Source organism: Eretmochelys imbricata, chromosome 2 (assembly GCF_965152235.1).
Source record: "Eretmochelys imbricata isolate rEreImb1 chromosome 2, rEreImb1.hap1, whole genome shotgun sequence".
In the NCBI taxonomy this organism is placed as follows: domain Eukaryota; kingdom Metazoa; phylum Chordata; order Testudines; family Cheloniidae; genus Eretmochelys; species Eretmochelys imbricata.
In genome coordinates, this window is record NC_135573.1 from 75,275,642 (window position 1) to 75,295,789 (window position 20,148).

The following is a 20,148-nucleotide window of genomic DNA, read 5'->3' on the forward strand; positions in this document are numbered from 1 at the left end:
GGTAAAATCTCAATGTACTTTCAAAACTTCATTACATAACCAGTTAAGGTTGTTAGGTGACAACAACAATATTACCTATCACATCAATTGCAAGATCCAAGCACTAAACTGTGGAAAAATGAATAATTAAGGGCATCATAAATCTTATACTGCCCTCATAACAGACAAGCACATTATTCTTATTGAGTGAAATCTTGATTCCAAGTCAATGACAAAGATTCCCATTAACTTAAATAGGTCAAGGATTTTACTCACTAATTACAAAGAAATGCATATTCATCATAAAACAATTTTAACTCTTACCCAGGAATTGTTAGGATATTTATTTATCATTTATTATTATCTTGATTTCAGTGTCTATTCAGTGTCCTTTTGGATGAATACCATTAAATGGTAAACATTATTAGATAATATATTTATCAACTGACAGTAGAAAGTTTGGTAAGTACTTGTAATTCATGTTTAATGAGAATATTGTTTATTTATTCTTTAATAAGAATCTATTTAATGTTTACCTTAATTATTCATGGTATAAGTATGACACTGATCCAGCAAGTATGCATTTCATTGGACATGCACATGGATTTGAAGTTAGGCATGTGCTTAAGGACCTTCCTGAATATCAGAGCCTCCCACTGCACATCAGAAATTGTATCTAGATTTGCCAGATAGGTATGTTAGATACGCGCACCTAGCACAGCCAACATTAACTCCAAAAACTGATAGAACGTGCAGGGGGCCTGTGCACAAACAGAGCTCGGGCCTGCCTTTTGCCCCTTTTTCCAACCAACCAGGATACTCTGAAAGAGACAAGGGTACTCCCCTATTTACTCACCATGAACTACCCTCCAACAACAGACCTAGATTTGAGGACTTACTTTTGGATTGTGGCATAAAACGTAACTATTTTTTCTAGTAGGGCCAACTCCAAGTGTTAAATAAAATAAAATAAAAAGTTTAGCCCATTAAAATCATAAGACTGGTTTAAAAATCAGGAGACTTAAAAAGAAACACACAATATATTTTGGGTTCTTTTTATTTGTTTTCTGATTTTTGAGGCTTTACAGTTCACGTTTTCAAGCTTTAATCCACAACCATGACAGCTAGAAACTAATTTTTTAAAAATTAAAACCTGAGATTATCAAGCAGTCATATGAAATAGGGCTTTTTAAAAAAAAATAGCAAGTATTGTGAGATTCAGGATAAAATTGAGAGAGCTGGCAAGGGATGGGGGTGAGATCTACCACAAGATAGGAGAAATTAATGGTTTTGAATTTTTTGGTGTTTGAAACTCATCCATTGGGAAAAGTTACCTCCCTCTCCCCTCGAAACCTTTATAGGGACATTGGGCAGTGAGATACTAGGTTGGGAGAGGGTGGTTTAGTTGCATAAACGGCCTTTGAAGCCAATCCTGTGGTACTTATTTTGCTGCATCACTTTGATGGCCACCACTTGCTGATCAAGAAAGCTGAACACTGATGTTACATGTAGAGGATGTGGAAGCAGAGTGTGCAGGGATCAGTTGTGAGGGTTCTGATCCTCAATAACAGCAGTAGTAAGCTAGGAGAAATCATATGTAATGGCAGACTAACAGAAATTTCTAATCTCAACTTCATTGATTTCTCCCTTCAAGACATTAGGGTGTCAGCATCACAAACCCCATTCTCTGGTTCCTACTGTTAAATGAAAGATCAGTGTTAAACAAAAATTTCAATTGTCTATCATATAATTAAAGCCAAGAGCCTCCCCTCGCCCCCCAATTTTTCATGCAATGCTGAAACCTGGTTACATGACACAATAATTGTTTGCAACTAGGCGATCAATATAGCAGAAGCCAAAAGAGGGAGGGCTGCATCAGTTCTGTGGCTGTGCTGTTTGCATTAATCCTGAAAACGAGGAGATCTGCAAAAATGAGATTAAAAGCAATGTGTGCATCCTATATGTGAATTCCAGTGTGGATAAACCAAACCTGGTTCCAACTTAATTCCAATGCCCCACTGTGCTACAAAAGTTCTAAGTGTACTGATGAAGGCTCTCACCATGGAGGAGCTGGAAGTGACTAAAATCCGCATTAATTAATCTTCTGAAGCAGCTGAGAATTTTACAACCACCATGATGTCCATGGGACCATCCTAGATGGATATTGGTTGAACTGACAATGGCTGGTCACATCTGTGATCTAGGTTCACATTGGAGGTTTGGCAGTTCCAAATTTTAACTGATGTCAGGGACCAACCCCTACTTCCTACAGTTTGAGATAGGAGTACTATCCTGTTGGTGGCCAGGGAGGCAAAGCAATGTCCTTCACCTCTCCAATAAGGCCTTAAACTTTCAAGCACCAGGTTTGTTTTGGTTGATAAGCCAAAATATGATGTCCAATTTTAAGTTCCCCTCATTGAGAGGAAATTCCAAGTTACTTTGTGGATAAAAAAAATGAATGGGTTTGGACCACACTACATCTCACAGATACAAGAAGACATCCACATATGGCAAAAACTAAGACTCCTCTGGCTGCGTTTTGGCCACTGATACTGAGATACCAGAAGTAGGGGGAACGATTCAGGTCACAATGTGTTATTTGGATCCATGTCTTCCTGGATGAAAAGAACTAATATGGAAGAAATACTGTACTTGTGAAAAAATGTCAATGCCTCCCTTTGAAAAGGCAGTTTGCTGTCATAAAGAAGTTTTTTCTCAGGAAATTATCAGCACTTGACAATGACAATTGGCTAACTACCTAATCTTCCTCTTCCAGCTAAGATTATAGACCAGGTTGCCACACAACAACCCTCACCGTATTCTGATGTCTCAGATCTCCTTAACCTTTATCAGTCTAGTGCAAATCTAGGAACAGCAACTCTCTCCATAGTATCACTGCCTTAGTTCATGCATTTCTATACATCATCTGGTGGAATGGTATTTTGATATAGCTGGTTAGGTTTACAACTTTGTAACACTCTTGCAAAAACCAGAGAGGTTTTTTGATGTTTAACATATATGAAGAGGTTGAAATTGGGCTGATTTTCACCTGCTATCAACCAATAACATGACCAAAGTTTAGTAGCTCTTGAGAAAAGATAATAGCCAACAGCAGGTTTTTTTTGCAAGTTTCTTTCCCAGCCCTTCCCTGACCTGAAGTCTTAGATAGTCTCTTACTTTTTGGCTGGGGTAGTTGTAAAGGAAGGATGTCATTCTTCAGATAATGTGGTTCAATTTCTAATTGACTTAAATATTTAAAGTATTTTAATGGTCTATTAAACAAAGAGATGGACTAGTAGCACAAACAAAAAGAAATTAACAAATAGCAGAAAACAACGGTGGTTATTTTCAGTACAAATGAACAATTGTCTTGAGATATGTATAATATGATAGACATGAAGGTATTTCAAGCTCTTCTAAAAGAAAGAATATTATGTTAGCCCTTGGTTGGATTCTCAAAAGCAGATAAACTGATCTCAGTAATAACTGAAGCAGTCCCATAGAGAAACAGGTGAAAGCTAACATTTTATCTATGAAGGCTATATACTGAGAGGGAGAGACTATAGAAGCTACACATTTTTCTGGTTTCCATCTAGTGAGCAAGCATCTTCTACCAGATAAGCTTCCAAATTCCATTGCTCTCCAATTGCAGGTAAATTAGAGTCCATTAAGAATGAGAAAAGAGAACCTATTTTGTCTCATTTACCTGTCAAGGCAAATAGCTCAAAAGAGCACTCTGTAAGAACATTTTCTATCTTCTCATACCATCTTTACTGTTTGAATAACTACAGGTCCGAGGATGTTAATGTCTCTAAATTTTTTTTTTAAATTCATTAACCCTTTTCATAAAGGTAAAAAATTGGCTTTTACTTGTCAATTCCTCCCATTTACACCTTGAATATTTGCCAGCCAAAGGATTATTGAGACTTCAGTGTTCAGATATCAAAGTGATTGTTATTGATAAATACTGATTTGTATGTGAATTACGTGCAAAAAATGGGAAAATTTCATGTGGCTTCACCAAAAACTAACTGCATATTAAGTAGCACACTTCTTTCTTTCAGATAACGTCATGTAAAGAATTAAGAAAAGTTTCCATATCAGCATATGAATTGCTTTTCATTTTAATTCTGCTTTCACACTAAAATTGGACAAAGTAATTTGATCTCACAGTAACTTAAAAGATTGGTATAAGAATAGAGAAAAATATGAGACGAAAACAGCACTAATTAGCTTTAAACAAAATAAAAACTGCTGCATTTAAAGTGTATTATATACCTTCCTGAAGAGTTACACTTGATCTATGTCAAAGTCCTTGTACAGAGAATTCCTGCAGTCATTTTTGGTTTTATTTCTACACAGAGATCAGGGTGGATAAAAATCAATGATTTAAAAAAAAAATCTGGGTTTTTTTTATTTTAATCCGATTTTTTTGATAAAATGCTTTTTGAGGAAAAAACCTATCTAAAGATAGTTTTAATTAAGATACATTATAGCTCAAAGATATCTCATCATGGAATAGGGATTATAAATTCTAATTCTAGTAATAATATATATAATAATAATATATATGAGTATAATAATTTATATGAGACAATATATTCATGTAATGTTTAAGAAAAGTTTTGTAAATGAGTTCCAATAGTTCATGGATTAGTGACTCAATTTTATGGGGCTCCAGGGCTTCTGTATAGATTATTTAGGTTAATCTTTCTATCTACCCAATGGGACTCAGTGCTCAGTCTAGAAGATACCATCAGAGATGCTTAGTTTTGCAGTTCTCAAACTGTGGATTTCTGTCTCCAGAGATAACATGCTTGTTAACAGCAAAAATGTTTTTAAATAAATAACTAATATATAGAGGTGAGAAATAACAGACCTCAACCCTATTGTCCCTCTGCAAATTTGTATACAGAGAGTCAATCCTTTACCTCTCTCTAAAAGTGCAAAGTTTCAAAAAGTTCAATGAATAGAAGATTGTTGGGGGTGGAATCGATCTGGACAAGGAGAAGTCTGGAGATAAATTTGAGAAGGGAGGGACAGGCAGTAGAAACAAAAGTGAAACTTTTTGAGCAGCATATTCCGGAATTCTTGAGGCCTTTCTGAGTGTAGACTTCATTGATTTTAGATCTACCATACCATTCTCTCACTAGAAGGGAAAACCTATAATGGCAGCAGGCCATAAAGGAGACCCAGTTTCGGAATATTTTAATGAAGTTCCTCTACCTGTGAAGAATATATGTATTAAGATTATAACAACCAACAAGAATGCACTTTTATGTAGAAATCCATGATTAAATTGAGTCTTCCTAACTAGTGATTTAAATCAAATCTACCCTGACAGAGCTGTTTTGGAAGTTAAAATATACCAGTGTATGAATAACACGTCTCAGAAACAGACCCTAGAATGCCCCCCTATCCCATATATACCTCAACAACTCTCCACCAGCTCCCACTTAGCCTGACAGCCGCCACACACATCCCAGCAGCCCTGAAATATATCCTGCTCACCACGGCCGCACAACACCTCAGCCATACTGGCCACAACCTCCAACATCCCCCTCTCCCCCAACGTTCCAGCCCTCAATCCCGCACACACACACCCGTGTTCCACTTGCCCCCCTACACGGCTTCCCAATACTCCCCACTCACCCCAAAGCACAGCAACTTGCTCCATGACCTTCTTGGCTGTTCACCCTCCTCCACATCTCCTAGCTCAGTGCTCCACTCCTGTCCCAGCTAGGATTGCCGCTCCTGATCCCAGCTGTGATGGAGGAGCAGCTGGGCCAAATTTGAGTAAATGGCACTGCCTGCTAAACCGTGCACAGGGTTGCAGCATCACTCAGTTTTATTTTGTTTTTTTTCCCCAGTAGCTGGGGGGCCCCTGAGATGGAAGCCCTGTAAAAGTGTCCCGAGTGCACATCAGTTAAGATAGGCCTGCATGGTAGAGGCTTTGTGTGTCCCCTCATATCCCCTTATCGGGATCACCTAATCTTCCCCCTGCCAGGTTGTTCTCTATTCCTCTTCTCCCCATACCAGAATCCCCCGTGTCAGGGACTGTGTGCACTTCCCCATACTCCCCCAAGTTGTTTGTCTTCTTTCTTTTTGAGATATAAATCATTGAGGGTATCTATCTGCTAAACTCTATTGGGAGGACAACAGACAAGACTGAGTAGTGTGATGCTGGCGGGTGTTAATGAGTGCCACCAACTAGTCCTTTTATCTATAGTCAATTACAGAGGTGTTTACAGCTGTGGCAGTGCTAATCAACTGTCAGGGTTCCATGTGTCCCCCATTTTTCCCCTTTCAGTTTCCAGATTTTCCCTAACAGCAGCAGAGAGTTCTGACCTCGGAGGCCTGAAAAATTCTCTGAAATTCTGGACTGATTGGATAAGAAGTTAAAAAGTTATTGCATTACAGACAGCCAGCCACTGAGCTGAGCATCGGCCTTCACAAGCTCTGTCTACCATCAAACCTCAATGAACTAAAGATTTCTTAAAATGCTAAGAGCTCTGGACAATAAGGGGCTCATATTATTAGAAAACCAATTTATAGCCTCCCTGCTCTTAACCAGGAGATGTTGGCAAAGCTGGCTGATTAAGACAAACCTCAGAGAACATATCACCCTTCACATCATAGTGGTTAAGTTAACAAGCGTTCAGATGAACATACACTTTGACTGGATACAGGTAAAAAGGATTAAATTAAGCAAGGGAAAATTCTAAGATTGAGTATCAGGAAACTGCTCCCCAAAAAGTAAGATCTGTTAAATTACGGAAAAAAACACCACTTTAGTCATTTAAACCCAAACTGGTGTATCCACTGGATACAGGGAAGAAACTTGCACTGGCAGGGGAATGGATTATTGATCTAGTAAGACTTTCTCCCTCTTTAATGTCCATGTGTGTACAAATGGATTTGTACATATCTGTAAGAAATCTTAATTTCTCTCTCTCAAAAAAGATGCAAAATTTAAAGAGGATTTACTTTTTTTTTTACTAAGAGGAAAGAAAATAATTATAAAATCAACTTTTGCTGCTATATTGCTAAAGGGAGGCTACACCTTCCCAGAAAAAACTTTGAAAGCTGTTCTTGACACAATCTGTATACATTTTAAAGGGACAGTAAGCATTTGGGGACTCCAATACTCTAGTTTCCATTTCCACACAAGTTTTTTTAGTTACTAATTCGGGTCTCTCAAAAAATTCTATAACTGAATTTTATTAACCATGACGAAGGATAGATGAATACAGGTTGCCTTTGTTACATAAAGCATCGAAAATATAGAAACATTACACCTTGTATTTCACTATGAAAAGGATGCTAAGCATGGAATTTGTAGAAAGGGCCACACAACTTTAATTTTCACAGCTGATGCCTATTTCCCACCTCCAAACAATAGGGGGGGTTGGACCAATAAGAAGTGTCGATTTTTATTGTACCCAATGTAGTTGGTAAATGTCACAAATAAGACTATCAAATATTATATTAATAGTCACTATTCACTGTAACAATTGTTTACTCTCCCTCCCTCCATACTTAGATAAAAGTAATGTCTGCAATATGGCACTAATACACAATGTGGATCCTAATTTCAGCAAGTTACACAGTAACAATGGAGACTTGGGACATTAAAAGACAAAATGTTTTTGCTTTGCAGACCTTAAATGATGACATATGTTTAGCACACCACAAAATGTAACTGTAACTGTACTATTGTTTCCAATTACAACTAAACACGGATTAACTGTAAAATCTTCACACTTTCACTGTATGTGTTATAATTTTGCAGTATAACTACAATATAGCACATATTACCTTTAAACAGGATTCAAGCACTTAACACTCCTATCTAGCCCTTGGGGAAAAAACAGAATTGGTAAACAAAAACTGAAATAACTATATAAGTAAAATAAAAATATATTTTCATTATAGCTAGGAAAGCAAGCTGCTCATACAGATTACATTCTCATTTTCACAGGTCTTCATAGTGTAGTACTTTCCAGTGTTACTTCTTGATTTAAAATAAACTATTTTATTGCTGACCCTTTAGAAAACGAGCAACAGTATTTTGTATAACTTCTATGAAAGTTGGATAGATGGTTTGCTGTACACATCAGCCTATATTATGACAGAGTTCACTAGGTGGAGAAATGAAGCACTGAACAAATTACAAGCAAAAATATTAACCGAAAGAATAAAATCCATCATCTTAAGTAAGAGAATCAACTGTTCTAAGGCCCCAGTTCGCTAAAGCACATGCTTAAATTCTTTGATGATCAGCACCAAAGTGCAGAAGGGTAAGCCTTAAAAAATATTGTAAGTGATGTCAACTCTTAAAGATCTAAGGGCAAGTGATGGAGTGACCGGTGCTTTTTTAGTTTGGTGCTTTTTATTCCTACAAATTCAGCAACTACATACAGTCAATTTACCACAGGATACAAACTATATTATGGAGTGCCTGTATTTTATCCTCTTTATTTTATATATTTATACATATATGCACACACAGAGAAAGGTCTAGTGGATAGCGTACTGACTGGGAGTCACATGACTAGGGTTCCATTCTCAGCTCTGTTGTGTGATCTTAGGCAAGTCACTCCACCTGTCTCCATGTTTCTCTTGCCCTCCACCCTATGCCTTGTCAATTTATACAGTAAGCTCTTCAGGACAGAAGCTGTTTCACACTATGTGTTTGTGCCCAGTACAATGGGGTCCCAATCCACTATTATAAATACAAATACATAATGCCAATTGTCTTTTAAACTCCCTCTTAAATTTAACCCACATGATAATAAAGTTGAACTTAAATTTATATCTGAGAGAAACATAAAACTGACACCAATTTGAAATATTTCTCATATGACAAACAGAAGCAACAGTCAAACTGCATCAAAAATGTTCATGGAAACAACTTATTTTCTGGCACTGTTCCTTAAAGCCCCTTGACAAAGCTTCCTTAGCACTCCAAAATGGAGAGAAGCAGTGTTAAAATATACAAATTAGGGATTGTTTCTACATAAAAGTGAACTAAAATAAGCCATCAGTGGCTTAAATATAATACATTAAAATATGCCTAAAATGATGAATTTTAGAATTATCAGTCCAGAATAGTGTAACCAAGATTCAGAAACATTTACAAATAAAAACTGTAGTCTTTGCAACTCCAATTCACCTGTCTGCAATGGAATACGACCACAACAATGTCAAAGTTCCATTGTGCCTGTGTACAAACATATACTCTGTGACTGTCTCTTCCCCCAAAGAGCTTACAGTGTAAAAAAGACAAGTAACAGGTATACGAGACAAACAAGAGGGCCAGGAGGAGAGCGGTGGAGACAGAGTAGCAAATATAATCTGACATGCACCGTTCTGCAGTGACTGCAGCTGTCCACCTGCACTACCATAATCAGATTGCAGTCTGCTGTATTCATTATGGAAGAGATGAGTTTTGAGAAGGTACCTGAAGGAGGACCAAGAGGGGATTTTTCTAGCAGTCTTTCATTGAAAGAATGGGTAGAAGTTGCTCAGATACAACTTCTCTCATCACTCCATAGCCAAAAACTGCATCTGTTGATGCACATGCAGTAATTCAATCATACCAGGTGAAAAAATGCACACAAACTTTATTTCTCTCTTCCACCAAAATGTCCCCTTCTCTGTCCCAAAGATTGACTACATCCAAGGCAGAATAGGTTTTGACATTGTTTTTTTCAATGTACTCCTTCATCTGAATAGGCCTCCCAAATACCATCTAGCAGACTAGAGTTACCTTAGAGGTTTTGATCCCCATCCTTGGCTCTTCCCATAACAAGACGACCCTAAAGACCAAAAATCCTTCATTGTTTCAAAGCTGACTGTTAAGGTTCAACAACAGTCAAAGGCCACGTGCTATTTTCTTTTTTATTCTGAGTGGAAGAATAAAACTGGGCAGTGATAGTATTTCTTGACCAAGACGAAACCTTGAAACTACTGGAGAAAGGAAGAAAGCCTCGCTATACCGTGGAGATCCAGAAATAGGTTGGCAGTAAAGAGAACAGAGCTTCCAAGCTCGTTTACCCTATTTTCAGAAAAGCAGCGACTGGGAAAGGGTTTTTAAAGTCAGCAATGCCACGGACATAGAACTCAAAGGCTTAAAGAGAAACTGGCAGAAAGATCAAGGGATGTAGAAGCACTGGGTAAAATATCAAAAGCACTGGCATCACTTAGGAACCTATATCCCAGTGACTTTAGATGGGACTTTGGTGCTTTTTAAAATTTTATTCAATAGGTTTAACAGAGACAGAACGGATAAATGCCCACATGAGAGCTGTGACCCAGATGGAGTCCCCTGAGATTCCTAAGAGTCCCTGAGGTCTACCAATGCCTTCCTAAAAGCCCTATATGCAAGGAAATTGATGTACATTTTTTTCCTCTGAAAAGAATCATTTCCTCAGGCTCATTCTGAACTCAAAATAAGGTCTTTAGTGTCCACTGTCCCTATTACCAACCTAGGAGATCCACTTAACAGGTGTCTCTTCATTAACTAACTGAATAGGACAGGGGAATGAAAAGAGTCTTGTATGTTTTGGATGCACTGATTCCAGAGAGGATCAGAAACTGCTGGAGAACCTGAAACCATAACCAGACAAGACAGAGGCAATATACGAGGATACTCAGTAGGTACAGCTTCTGTAGGACACAACAGCAGTACTAGGATTGAAGCCAGGAAAAAAAAAAACCCACAATGACTGTCAGAGACACTACCTCCTGTGACAAGGTCTCTATTTCAAGACATTTGGGGGTGGGAATGGACAGATCCTTGTACACAAAACTGGTGCAGTGAAAAATGTTCCAGGATCCACTCCATTTGTTTCACCTTAGAAGCTGGGCGCTTAAAGAGTCTGGTGAACATACTGTTTAGGTTGACACGGGAGGGTGTCATTTATCAATGGACAAATTAGAACTGCATAAGGTTAGGTGTGCTCCTTTGATGGCTCTTCTCAGGTAAAAGATGAAGTTGTAAGCTTACTTCCAGGCAACATACTGGTGTAATATTTCTGCACAAACAGCATAAATCCTCTAGCACAGGGGTGGGCAAACTATGGCCCACGGGCCGGATCCAGCTCCTCGGGGCTTTGGATCTGGCCCGTGGGATTGCCACTGCCACGTGCACCACACCACTCCAGGAAGCAGCCAATGGGAGCTTCGGAGGAGGTACCCACAGGTGAGGGAAGGGAAACAAGAGGAGCCCTTTGCGCCCCCCCTCCACCCTCAGGGACCACAGGGACATGGTGCCAGATGCTTCCCCGAGCGGCGCAGCATGCCACCCTGGAGTCGCTCTAGGTAAGCAGCAGTGGACCGGAGCCTGAACTCCTCCTGCACCCCGCCCCCCAACTCCCTCCCCTAAGCCCTCTGCTGCATCCCGCACCCCTCCTGCACCCCAACTCCCCGTCCTGAGCCCCCTTACGCACCCCTCGTGCACCTCATCTCCCTGCCTTGAGCCCCCTGCCGCATCCCCAGCCCTCCTACACCCCAACCCTCTGTCCTGAGCCTCCTCCTGCACCCCAACCCCCTTCCCTGAGCCCCCTCATGCACCCTGCACCCTTCCTTTGCCCCAACCCCTTGCCCTGAGCCCCTTCCTGCACACTGCACCCCCTCCCAAACCCCAAACTCCGCCCCCGCACCCTAACCCCCTGCCCCGGCCCTGCAAGCAATTTCCCCACCCAGATGTGGCCCTCGGGCCAAAAAGTTTACCCACCCCTATTCTAGCAGAAAATCTTGAGAATAATCACGGTCTTTCTCTGGCGCCTCCTCAAGCTCTGAAATCTCAGTATCAGCAGCTAAGTGAGAAAAGGCTATCACCACCTTTGAGGATGAGAAGTAGAAAGGTAACAATGCTCACTCAAACCTATGACAAATATCTCTTCTTAGTCTTCCCAAAGAAGATTATCACCACCAGAATCTATCAGATCCTATGTAGACAGCACGACCCTGGGCAGAATAACAGCTGCACAAGAATGATAACCAATGTACTTTTTGGAAAGGAGAGGGGGATGAGGGAGAAGGACTTGAATTGACATTTCCTGTAGTAACTAAGAGGGAAGCCAAGTCAAGAAGGAAAGAAAGGTAGGGTTAAGAATTCTACAGGTAAGTTACAAATGCAGTAAAAATAGCAGAGTGAGCAGGATTTCTTACTTCTGCTGAAGCAGTGGTTCTCAACCTGTGGCCTGCAAGCCGCTTGCGGCCCAATCAGCACACAGATGCAGCCCATGTGACATCCTCAGGGTCATACAAGTAGTATTGGACGCAGCCCACAATAGTAAATAGGTTGAGAACCACTGTTCTAAAATAATAGTAATAGTAAAAGTAATAGGCCAGTCACAGTTACTTGAAGATACTCAGGTCAAATATTCCTTAACAGCAAGAATAGTACGAAATGATCTTGCCCCAGAGTTCAGAATCCTGAGTGTGACAGACGAGGAAGGCAAAGAAACACAGGACCTGTGGGTTAATGTTACATTCCAAAAGTTAAACATTTCTTGCCCCCCTTTTCTTGGTTATTGCCCTTTTAACTCCCGTTGAGTAATGGGCTATCACCAGCAGGAGAGTGAATTTGTGTGGGGGGGTGGAGGGTGAGAAAACCTGGATTTGTGCTGGAAATGGCCCAACTTGATGATCACTTTAGATAAGCTATTACCAGCAGGACAGTGGGGTGGGAGGAGGTATTGTTTCATATTCTCTGTGTGTATATAAAGTCTGCTGCAGTTTCCACGGTATGCATCCGATGAAGTGAGCTGTAGCTCACGAAAGCTCATGCTCAAATAAATTGGTTAGTCTCTAAGGTGCCACAAGTACTCCTTTTCTTTTTGCGAATACAGACTAACATGACTGTTACTCTGAAACTTTTCTTTAATCTATTCTAGAGAGGAAGGAGTAGAAGTGAATTTCTGAGTGTTCTGAGTCAAGCAAGGCAGAAGGAGAAGTACAAAACTAGGGAGACACAGGGCATGAACAAGAGTCCTCGGCACCAAAACTTTTGGCACAATTTGACTGGAAATTTTCCCCAAAAACTCATGTGATAAGAATGAATGGCTGCAGACTAATATTTCAATGTTCTCAGTTTCTGGACTCAAATGGGAGGGAATTACATAACTGACTTCAGGTTCCAATACATGTTAAGATTTCATAGTACATTCCAAAGAGTCAGACCTATGATTTTTTTTACTTGCACAGTAGAACCTCAGAGTTATGAACTGACCAGTCAACCACACACCTCATTTGGAACTGGAAGGACACAACCAGGCAGCAGCAGAGACAAAAAATAAAAAGCAAATGCAGTACAGTACTGTGTTAAACAAACTATATAAACATAAGCTGGCCCCAGCTTTTTTGCTGCCCCAAGAGGAAAAGACAAAAAAAAAAGAAGGACCTGCAGCCGAATTGCCGCTGAAGAGGGAGAGAGGGAGTGAAGGACCCGCCACCGAACTGCCGCCGAAGACGCGGATATGCCGCCCCAATTACAGACAAAGTGCTGCCCCTTTCTATTGGCCGCCCCAGGCACCTGCTTCCTTCGCTGGTGCCTGGAGCCGGCCCTAATTGGGGATAGTTACTATTTGGTGGTGGGAGGTGTCATTTAATAGTATTTTTCATCCATTGGATGCAAAGATACCTTTTGCAATGAAACAAAAAATATGTATGTTAAAATAACCATTAATTTTTTACAGTAAGACTCTGAAACCCTGGTCTTTTTCCTTCTCCTCTTACTGAGGACCTGAATTTTCTGTTCCACTGTGGCTGTAAGTGTCTCTCCACAAAGTAACACACTCTTCAGAGAAGAACTGCATCTTTGGAAAGTCTGTATGTAGCAGGGACATAGTAATTTTGTGCAGTTTAGTACTGTAAGTGTTATCTGGGGTAAGAATTTAAATATAGCTTTGTACATTATGATAGCTTTTGCACTGCTCCAGAAAGGCTTAAGAAAAATTGCAGTGTCAGAAAGTGACAATCAGTAGATGACCAGAGGCGTAACAAGTAAGAACAGGAGATAGAGAATCTGTGATTCATAATGTTCCAATCTTTTATTTGGGAAGCACTCGTTTTGTTTTTAACTAAAACAAGTAACTCATACTGCTAGATCTAAGTCTGCAGATTCACTACCTGTCCTAAATATAATTCAGACATATTTGAAGCTTGTACTTTTAGCACATATACCTCATGACTATGGAATGAGCTGCCTTTTCATTTTTGGGAAGCCAAACTGGCTTCCATTTGTCAACAAAATGAAAATATACTTATTTGATGTTTCAAGTTTATGTAAAGCACCAGGAGCATTCTGTAAGGAATCCTGTATGCACTGCAGGAGTTAAAAAAAAAATCCACTTGCCCTTGGCCAGTGGGTAAGTACTCCCCATTGAATAAGGGAGCCCAAGTCATCAATTTTGGCAGAATTTAAACTTTCAATTGAAAGAAAAAGATTCTAGTCCTTTCAAATGTCAATCTAACGTAACCAGCATCGTGTTGTATTCTTGAGTCTGCAGACAGCGAGGTCCACTGCCTCTGCTGCTGTTCATAGCTTCCTCAAACAGCAACAGAGTGAAATGATGCGGCTCTAGCTCAATTTGTTGTTGTTCTGAACCCCGTAAGCAGTAGCGAAGCTGCCACAAATCATGTCAATTTGATGATGCTACCTAGGAAACCTGTAAGCAGCAAAAGCAGGCATGGAGTTATTCCCAGAAGACGCACCCACCCACACCGGCCCACCTGTACCCCAGTTACCAGGAGGGGTACAGTAGCCAAGAGCTGTCTCCTCTCTCCCCTCACAGCAGCCAGGAGCCTCTGGAATTGCCAGAAATCCAACCAACAGCTACAGGGGTGATGGAGCATCACATATATCAGACAATTACTATCCTGAGACGAATAAAAGAGAACAAGCACTGAAAAGTAGCTCAGGATCAGTACCGACTAAAAATCCCAACACCTACACCCTCTCCCATCAGCTGGGGATAGTGGTGGGGCTGAATTCTTCATCAGGGCATTTCCCTTGAACTTCACTAGTGGTATACCCCTCCTCATCTTTCATCTATCACTTCATATCTGGCTACTAGGTTTCTGGTAATTATTTTAATCCCTTTGACATTTCTCTAATAATAAAATTGCCTGCTGTTGGCAAGTGAGTCAATTCCTTTCAGAATCCTTTTTGCCATCCTACACTCACGCAAATTACCATTATAATTCTTTTTAACTGAAAATAATCAGAAGAGGTTCTGCCCAAAGATTTCTCACAAGTCCTTCCCCACTACATTATATTGCCTGGACTCTAAACTAGCCTGCAGCAAAACTGTATAAACTAGAAAATATGGAAGTAGTGGTGAGCTGAAGCCGGTTTGCACCGGTTCATGCGAACCGGTTTTTAAATTTTGAAGCCGGTTTAGAACCGGTTGTTGGGTGGGCGGGGGGGGGAGCAAACTTTGGCCTGCGGGACCATCCTCTCCGTCCCACCTGAGCTCTCGGCTGGGGAAGCTCCCCTGAGAATTTGTACTCACCCAGCGGCACTCCAGGCCTTCGGCGGCACTTCGGCGGTGGGTCCTTCAGTGCCACCGAAGACCCGGAGCAACTGAGGGACGTGCCGCCAAAGTGCTGCCGAAGACCCAGAGCGACTGAAGGAACCGGTTCTTCAGCTTCTGGCAGCTCATCACTGTATGGAAGCCAAGCAACTTTTGACAAAGATAACTTCCGTTTAAAAGTCATCATTGTGAATGGCTGCCAGAACATTAATTTTGTTCTCTCTTTCTAACTGCCTGATAAATTCTCTCAAAGAAGAAACCTACTGACACATAACAGGTCCTTATCAACATGAGCACATATTTTTAATCACACCTGGACATTTGAAACTTTACAAGATGTGAAACTGATGTTTCCTATGATGCAATTTTTATACTGATTCTGACATCTCTCAAAATCAAACGTCTACCCTTAAAATCATTGCGGATTTTATCTCGATTTTTAAAAAATTATATTAGAACGCAAGTGTTTGTTTTAATTAATCCATATATTTTTCTCATTATCCCCTCTTGACTTAGCCTGCTATAAGAAACATTACAGCAAATACAAGTTTCAACTAAAATACAAGTCACGGGAAATAAAATTAATTATAATCTCCAATTACATATACATTTCATTTGTTTTTATGAGGAAACCAGTAGGTTGTTAAGCTATGTAAGTTGGTACTGGAGCAGGAAGTCTCTCTCAATCACCAATTCAAATTTGGCTCATGTCAGTACTATCCAAAAATTGTTATCATTAAACCACTGCTTAGTGGCCTACATAAAATAATTTGGTGTTCTCAATCCAGTTAAAAGTGGCCAGGTAGCACAATGACACCTTCATTTGCAATCTCAGCAGAGAGGCCAATGTTTAAACAGACACATAGCTAAACTACCCTGTCTCCAAGAAAAGCAATTATTTCAGAATAAGGTTGAGGTACAATGAAAGGTAAACTTGAAGTTTGCACTATTGTTGCATGCATTACACCTGTAGATAAAAGACTACAGTCTCAAGGGATGTCAGTTTGGCTTTGTTTGCTAACGCTTACATTTAGACACACAAATAATTTCTTTTAATTAGTTAAGAAAAATGTCAAGCTTCTAGGCCCCAAAATTATTTACCTTAAAAGTTGGTTTTCCTTCCAGGTACAGAGAGGAGGATTGGCCAGATGATGATCTTTTACAAGTGATTGTCGCAGCAGGAAAGATATTTAAAAAACAAAACAAAAACAAAACTGAAACATGCATCTCAAACAAGATATAAATCTGTGCAAGTGCACTCTGCAGCACGGCTTATGATCATAGTTTTGTTTGTTTTTCCCTTGAGGTGCACCTGGATTTGTGCTAGTGTTTTTGTTTTTTAAATTTTTTCCCTGCTGGACTTAATTTGGGTAAATAAACAACCAAACTGTTGGGGAATTCCACATCTTTATAGCATCAAAGAGAAATAAATGTAAGGGCCTAAAAGGCCAACAGAGTCCTAATGATTGGCCGCTAATGGCAACAATAAAACTGCAAAAACCTAAAAGTTATTAATTCTGAGTTGCTAATACAGCAAGAAATTTTAGATTACCTGTAGTTATTTTTGCAATGTACGTGCGAAATGACTGAACTGAGCAGTCCTATTGTTCACTATACACTGGAAAGGCTGGAAGAGAATTCTAAGAGAACTTTGCCCAGAATTGCTACAGGTTTGCTGATAAACATATCAGCAAAAGGAAGAGGGAACAGGATACATAACCTTTCACTGTTGGTTCAAATCCAGTCCAGTTGAAAGAAAGTCATCAAAGAATGAAGGCTGTTCAGTGGTCCAAGACACTTCGGTGGTCTCATTCCAGCTCTTTTTTTCCCCCCGGGGGGGAGGGTACAGGTTGACTACTCATCACAAAATCCACCACTACTTGTAAGTCTCAGTAGATAGCAGCATGGAAACTAAAGTGCCTTGTTAGCCCTAGAAAGGTCCCCTGCAGATTATAGTTAAAGTAGCATGGCTAAATAGGGTAAGTTTGCACAGACTGCTGCTCTAGTAGAGGAATTTAACAACCAACATTCTCAGTCAAAAACCTTTCATGAGCACTTAATTTCAACTATTTTCAATGCAGTAGAAAACACTTAATCCAAACTTTGTTTAAATTTAAACTCGATTCTAAAAAAAAGTCACAATTTCCAGACAACTGCAACAATCATAATTTTTAGGCTCCTCAGTTTGGGGCACAGTTAAGGAATAGACAATATAGGGATTTATCCTGCCTTCAATAGTAGGAATGCTCATCACCACACATGACATTCCGTATAGTTAGTTACTACTAATTACCCACACATGTGCTGTATTCATTTTACAGCACATACATACTGAACCACAATACAAATCAAACAGAAATGAAAACTTGCTGATCCTGTTCTTGCCTGTCAAGCTGAGTTCGTGCATTACTACAAGGCTGATTTTCCATTTAGTAGGTTATTCTTCCTCTTGTATGATTTATTTATATTTACAATCAAAAGGAGCTTTTCTGTTTTCTGTATTTTAAGTATATTGAAGAGCTAGCTTCACCTCCTATCCAGTCTCTGTACACTGCTTTCTCTTTAATACACCACGATGGGGAGAAAAACACTCTAAGAAGTATGAAGAAGCATTTTTATTATAACAAGAATTAGTAGAATAGAATTGTAAGCCAAAGTGCAGTAGCATCATGTTACAAGACTTGAAAGAGCAATCAGTAGCTCATTTGCTGCTGTGGAGTATCTTAATATACAATTTTCAAGTGATTTCTTTTGTGAGACTTTTTTGTTGTTTGCATATCCTTGTGGCACAGAGTCTAAGCTCAGACATTTATTTTCTAAGGCTCTCTCTTTCTTCCTTGGCACTGGCACAAACATTTTACATGATTTCTGAACTACATTTGCAGAACTTTAGGGGGCAAATGCATCTTCCACGTCTACATAATACTATGCCTGTTGCTATTCATTCCACCAACACACACTTATTATATCTTACAACATGCTCGTATCTAGTTTACCAGTAAGCTGCATGGTTATATACTGTGAAAGACTCTGCACTGCATTATTCCTTCTGTTTCTTAGGAAATGTTTCTGAATGACAAGAAACATAACACAGTACCCAGGAAAGATTCTTTTGGGTAAACAGTATAAGTTCAGAAATAACAGATATAATGCATTACTATTCTACTAGACTAGTTGTCTTTAAAAGCTCACTTGCCCTACATTTTAGGAGCCACAGTAAAAGGATAGGTTTCAGAGTAAAAGATGTAATTAAAATAGAAGCAAATGCCTACCTTATTTTGCTGCCACAGGTCAACACCTACTGACACAGTATCTTTGAAGAGAAATTCCCTCTGAGCAGTTATCCCTCAACACCAGTCATAGAAGAAGAAAATGCACCATGTATTTGAGCATCATTATTATTTTCCTTCCCAAACTAATCTCTCCTTTCCTGTTAGAGTAATCTGTTGTTTTGTTTTCATGTCCAAGCTCCCAGTTATAGCATAGATCACCTCACAGTTGTGATTCAGGAATAGGAGCTGTGTGTCCACTTGAAGCAGAATGCTTCGAGCTCAATCCAAAGCTCACTGGAGCCAATGGAAAGACTGCTATTAACTTCATTGAACTTTGGATCAAACCCCACTACCCCAACCTGCTCATCCTCCAGGGGTTTATCCATTGCAAACCATTTCTGCATCCAAATCACTTTGCAATAAGTTGAGTCACATGAGTATTTAAGAAACCTTTTAAAAAAAAAAAGTGGGTGAAGTAATCTCTTTTATTGGCCCAACTTCTGTTGGTGAAAGAGATGAGTAGGTCCAATAAAAAAATATTACCTCACCCACCCTGTCTCGCTGTTATCCTAGGACCAACACACTGCTACAACACTACAAACTAAAAAAGTCAGATAAGCTTCCACACGCTGACATTCTGAATTAGCCAGTGCATATTACTTTAGAAATAGCATACAGGCCTCACTAATACTAGATTTCATTGTTTTCAAAGAAATTGTAAGAGATATTGAACATATAAATACTGACCTTGTTTCTTTTAACCCTTCTTTCTGAATGACTTCCAGTATTTGTTTTGCAGTCATTGGTGAGTTGGGGTGTTTTTCCAATGCCTAAAAAGAAATGATATATATATGTGTAACTAAGATACAATAATTCTGTGAATTTGAAAGGTTATGTGTTCATGCATTTTTTTCCTAATTATTTTTGGAGGGGGAATTGCAGTGTTGAGACTGGAGTCCTCCATCTGTTGGAAGGCCAGATATAGTCCGGGACACTGCAGAAAAAGTGAGATTTACTTGCTGCTTGTGTGCATCATCTGCTGAAATGCATGGGAATATTCTTCCAAAGATACAAAATAAACTAAAAAGAGTTAAAATATGAAACCTATTTGAGGACACCAATACTGCAGTACAGTTTCTCTGAGGCAGGGGGGAAAAAAAGAGTGAGAGATTGCTAGTTTTTGCTCACTACTTTAAAAACAGTATGAGGTCACTGAACTACTGTGCTTACATCTTATGATGACCTCAGAAACAAAAAAGGCTAAAAACTTCTGTTTGCAAAGGAGGAGCCACTGTCAGAAGTGACATGATAGGTTTCAAATTTTAAATGCTTTTTGTTTTTAAGAAGATGAA

The 20,148-nt window shown here is 39.6% G+C and overlaps 1 protein-coding gene across 1 annotated transcript in view; it reads right to left on the reverse strand.

Moving 5' to 3' along the window:
- The window catches only part of ASXL3 (ASXL transcriptional regulator 3), a 154,518-nt gene that overhangs the window by 108,533 nt on the left and 25,837 nt on the right, over positions 1-20,148 (reverse strand). The window contains exon 2 of the mRNA XM_077810312.1: positions 19,544-19,626. Coding sequence (XP_077666438.1) covers positions 19,544-19,626 — 83 coding nt within the window. The remainder of the gene's footprint in view (positions 1-19,543; positions 19,627-20,148) is intronic.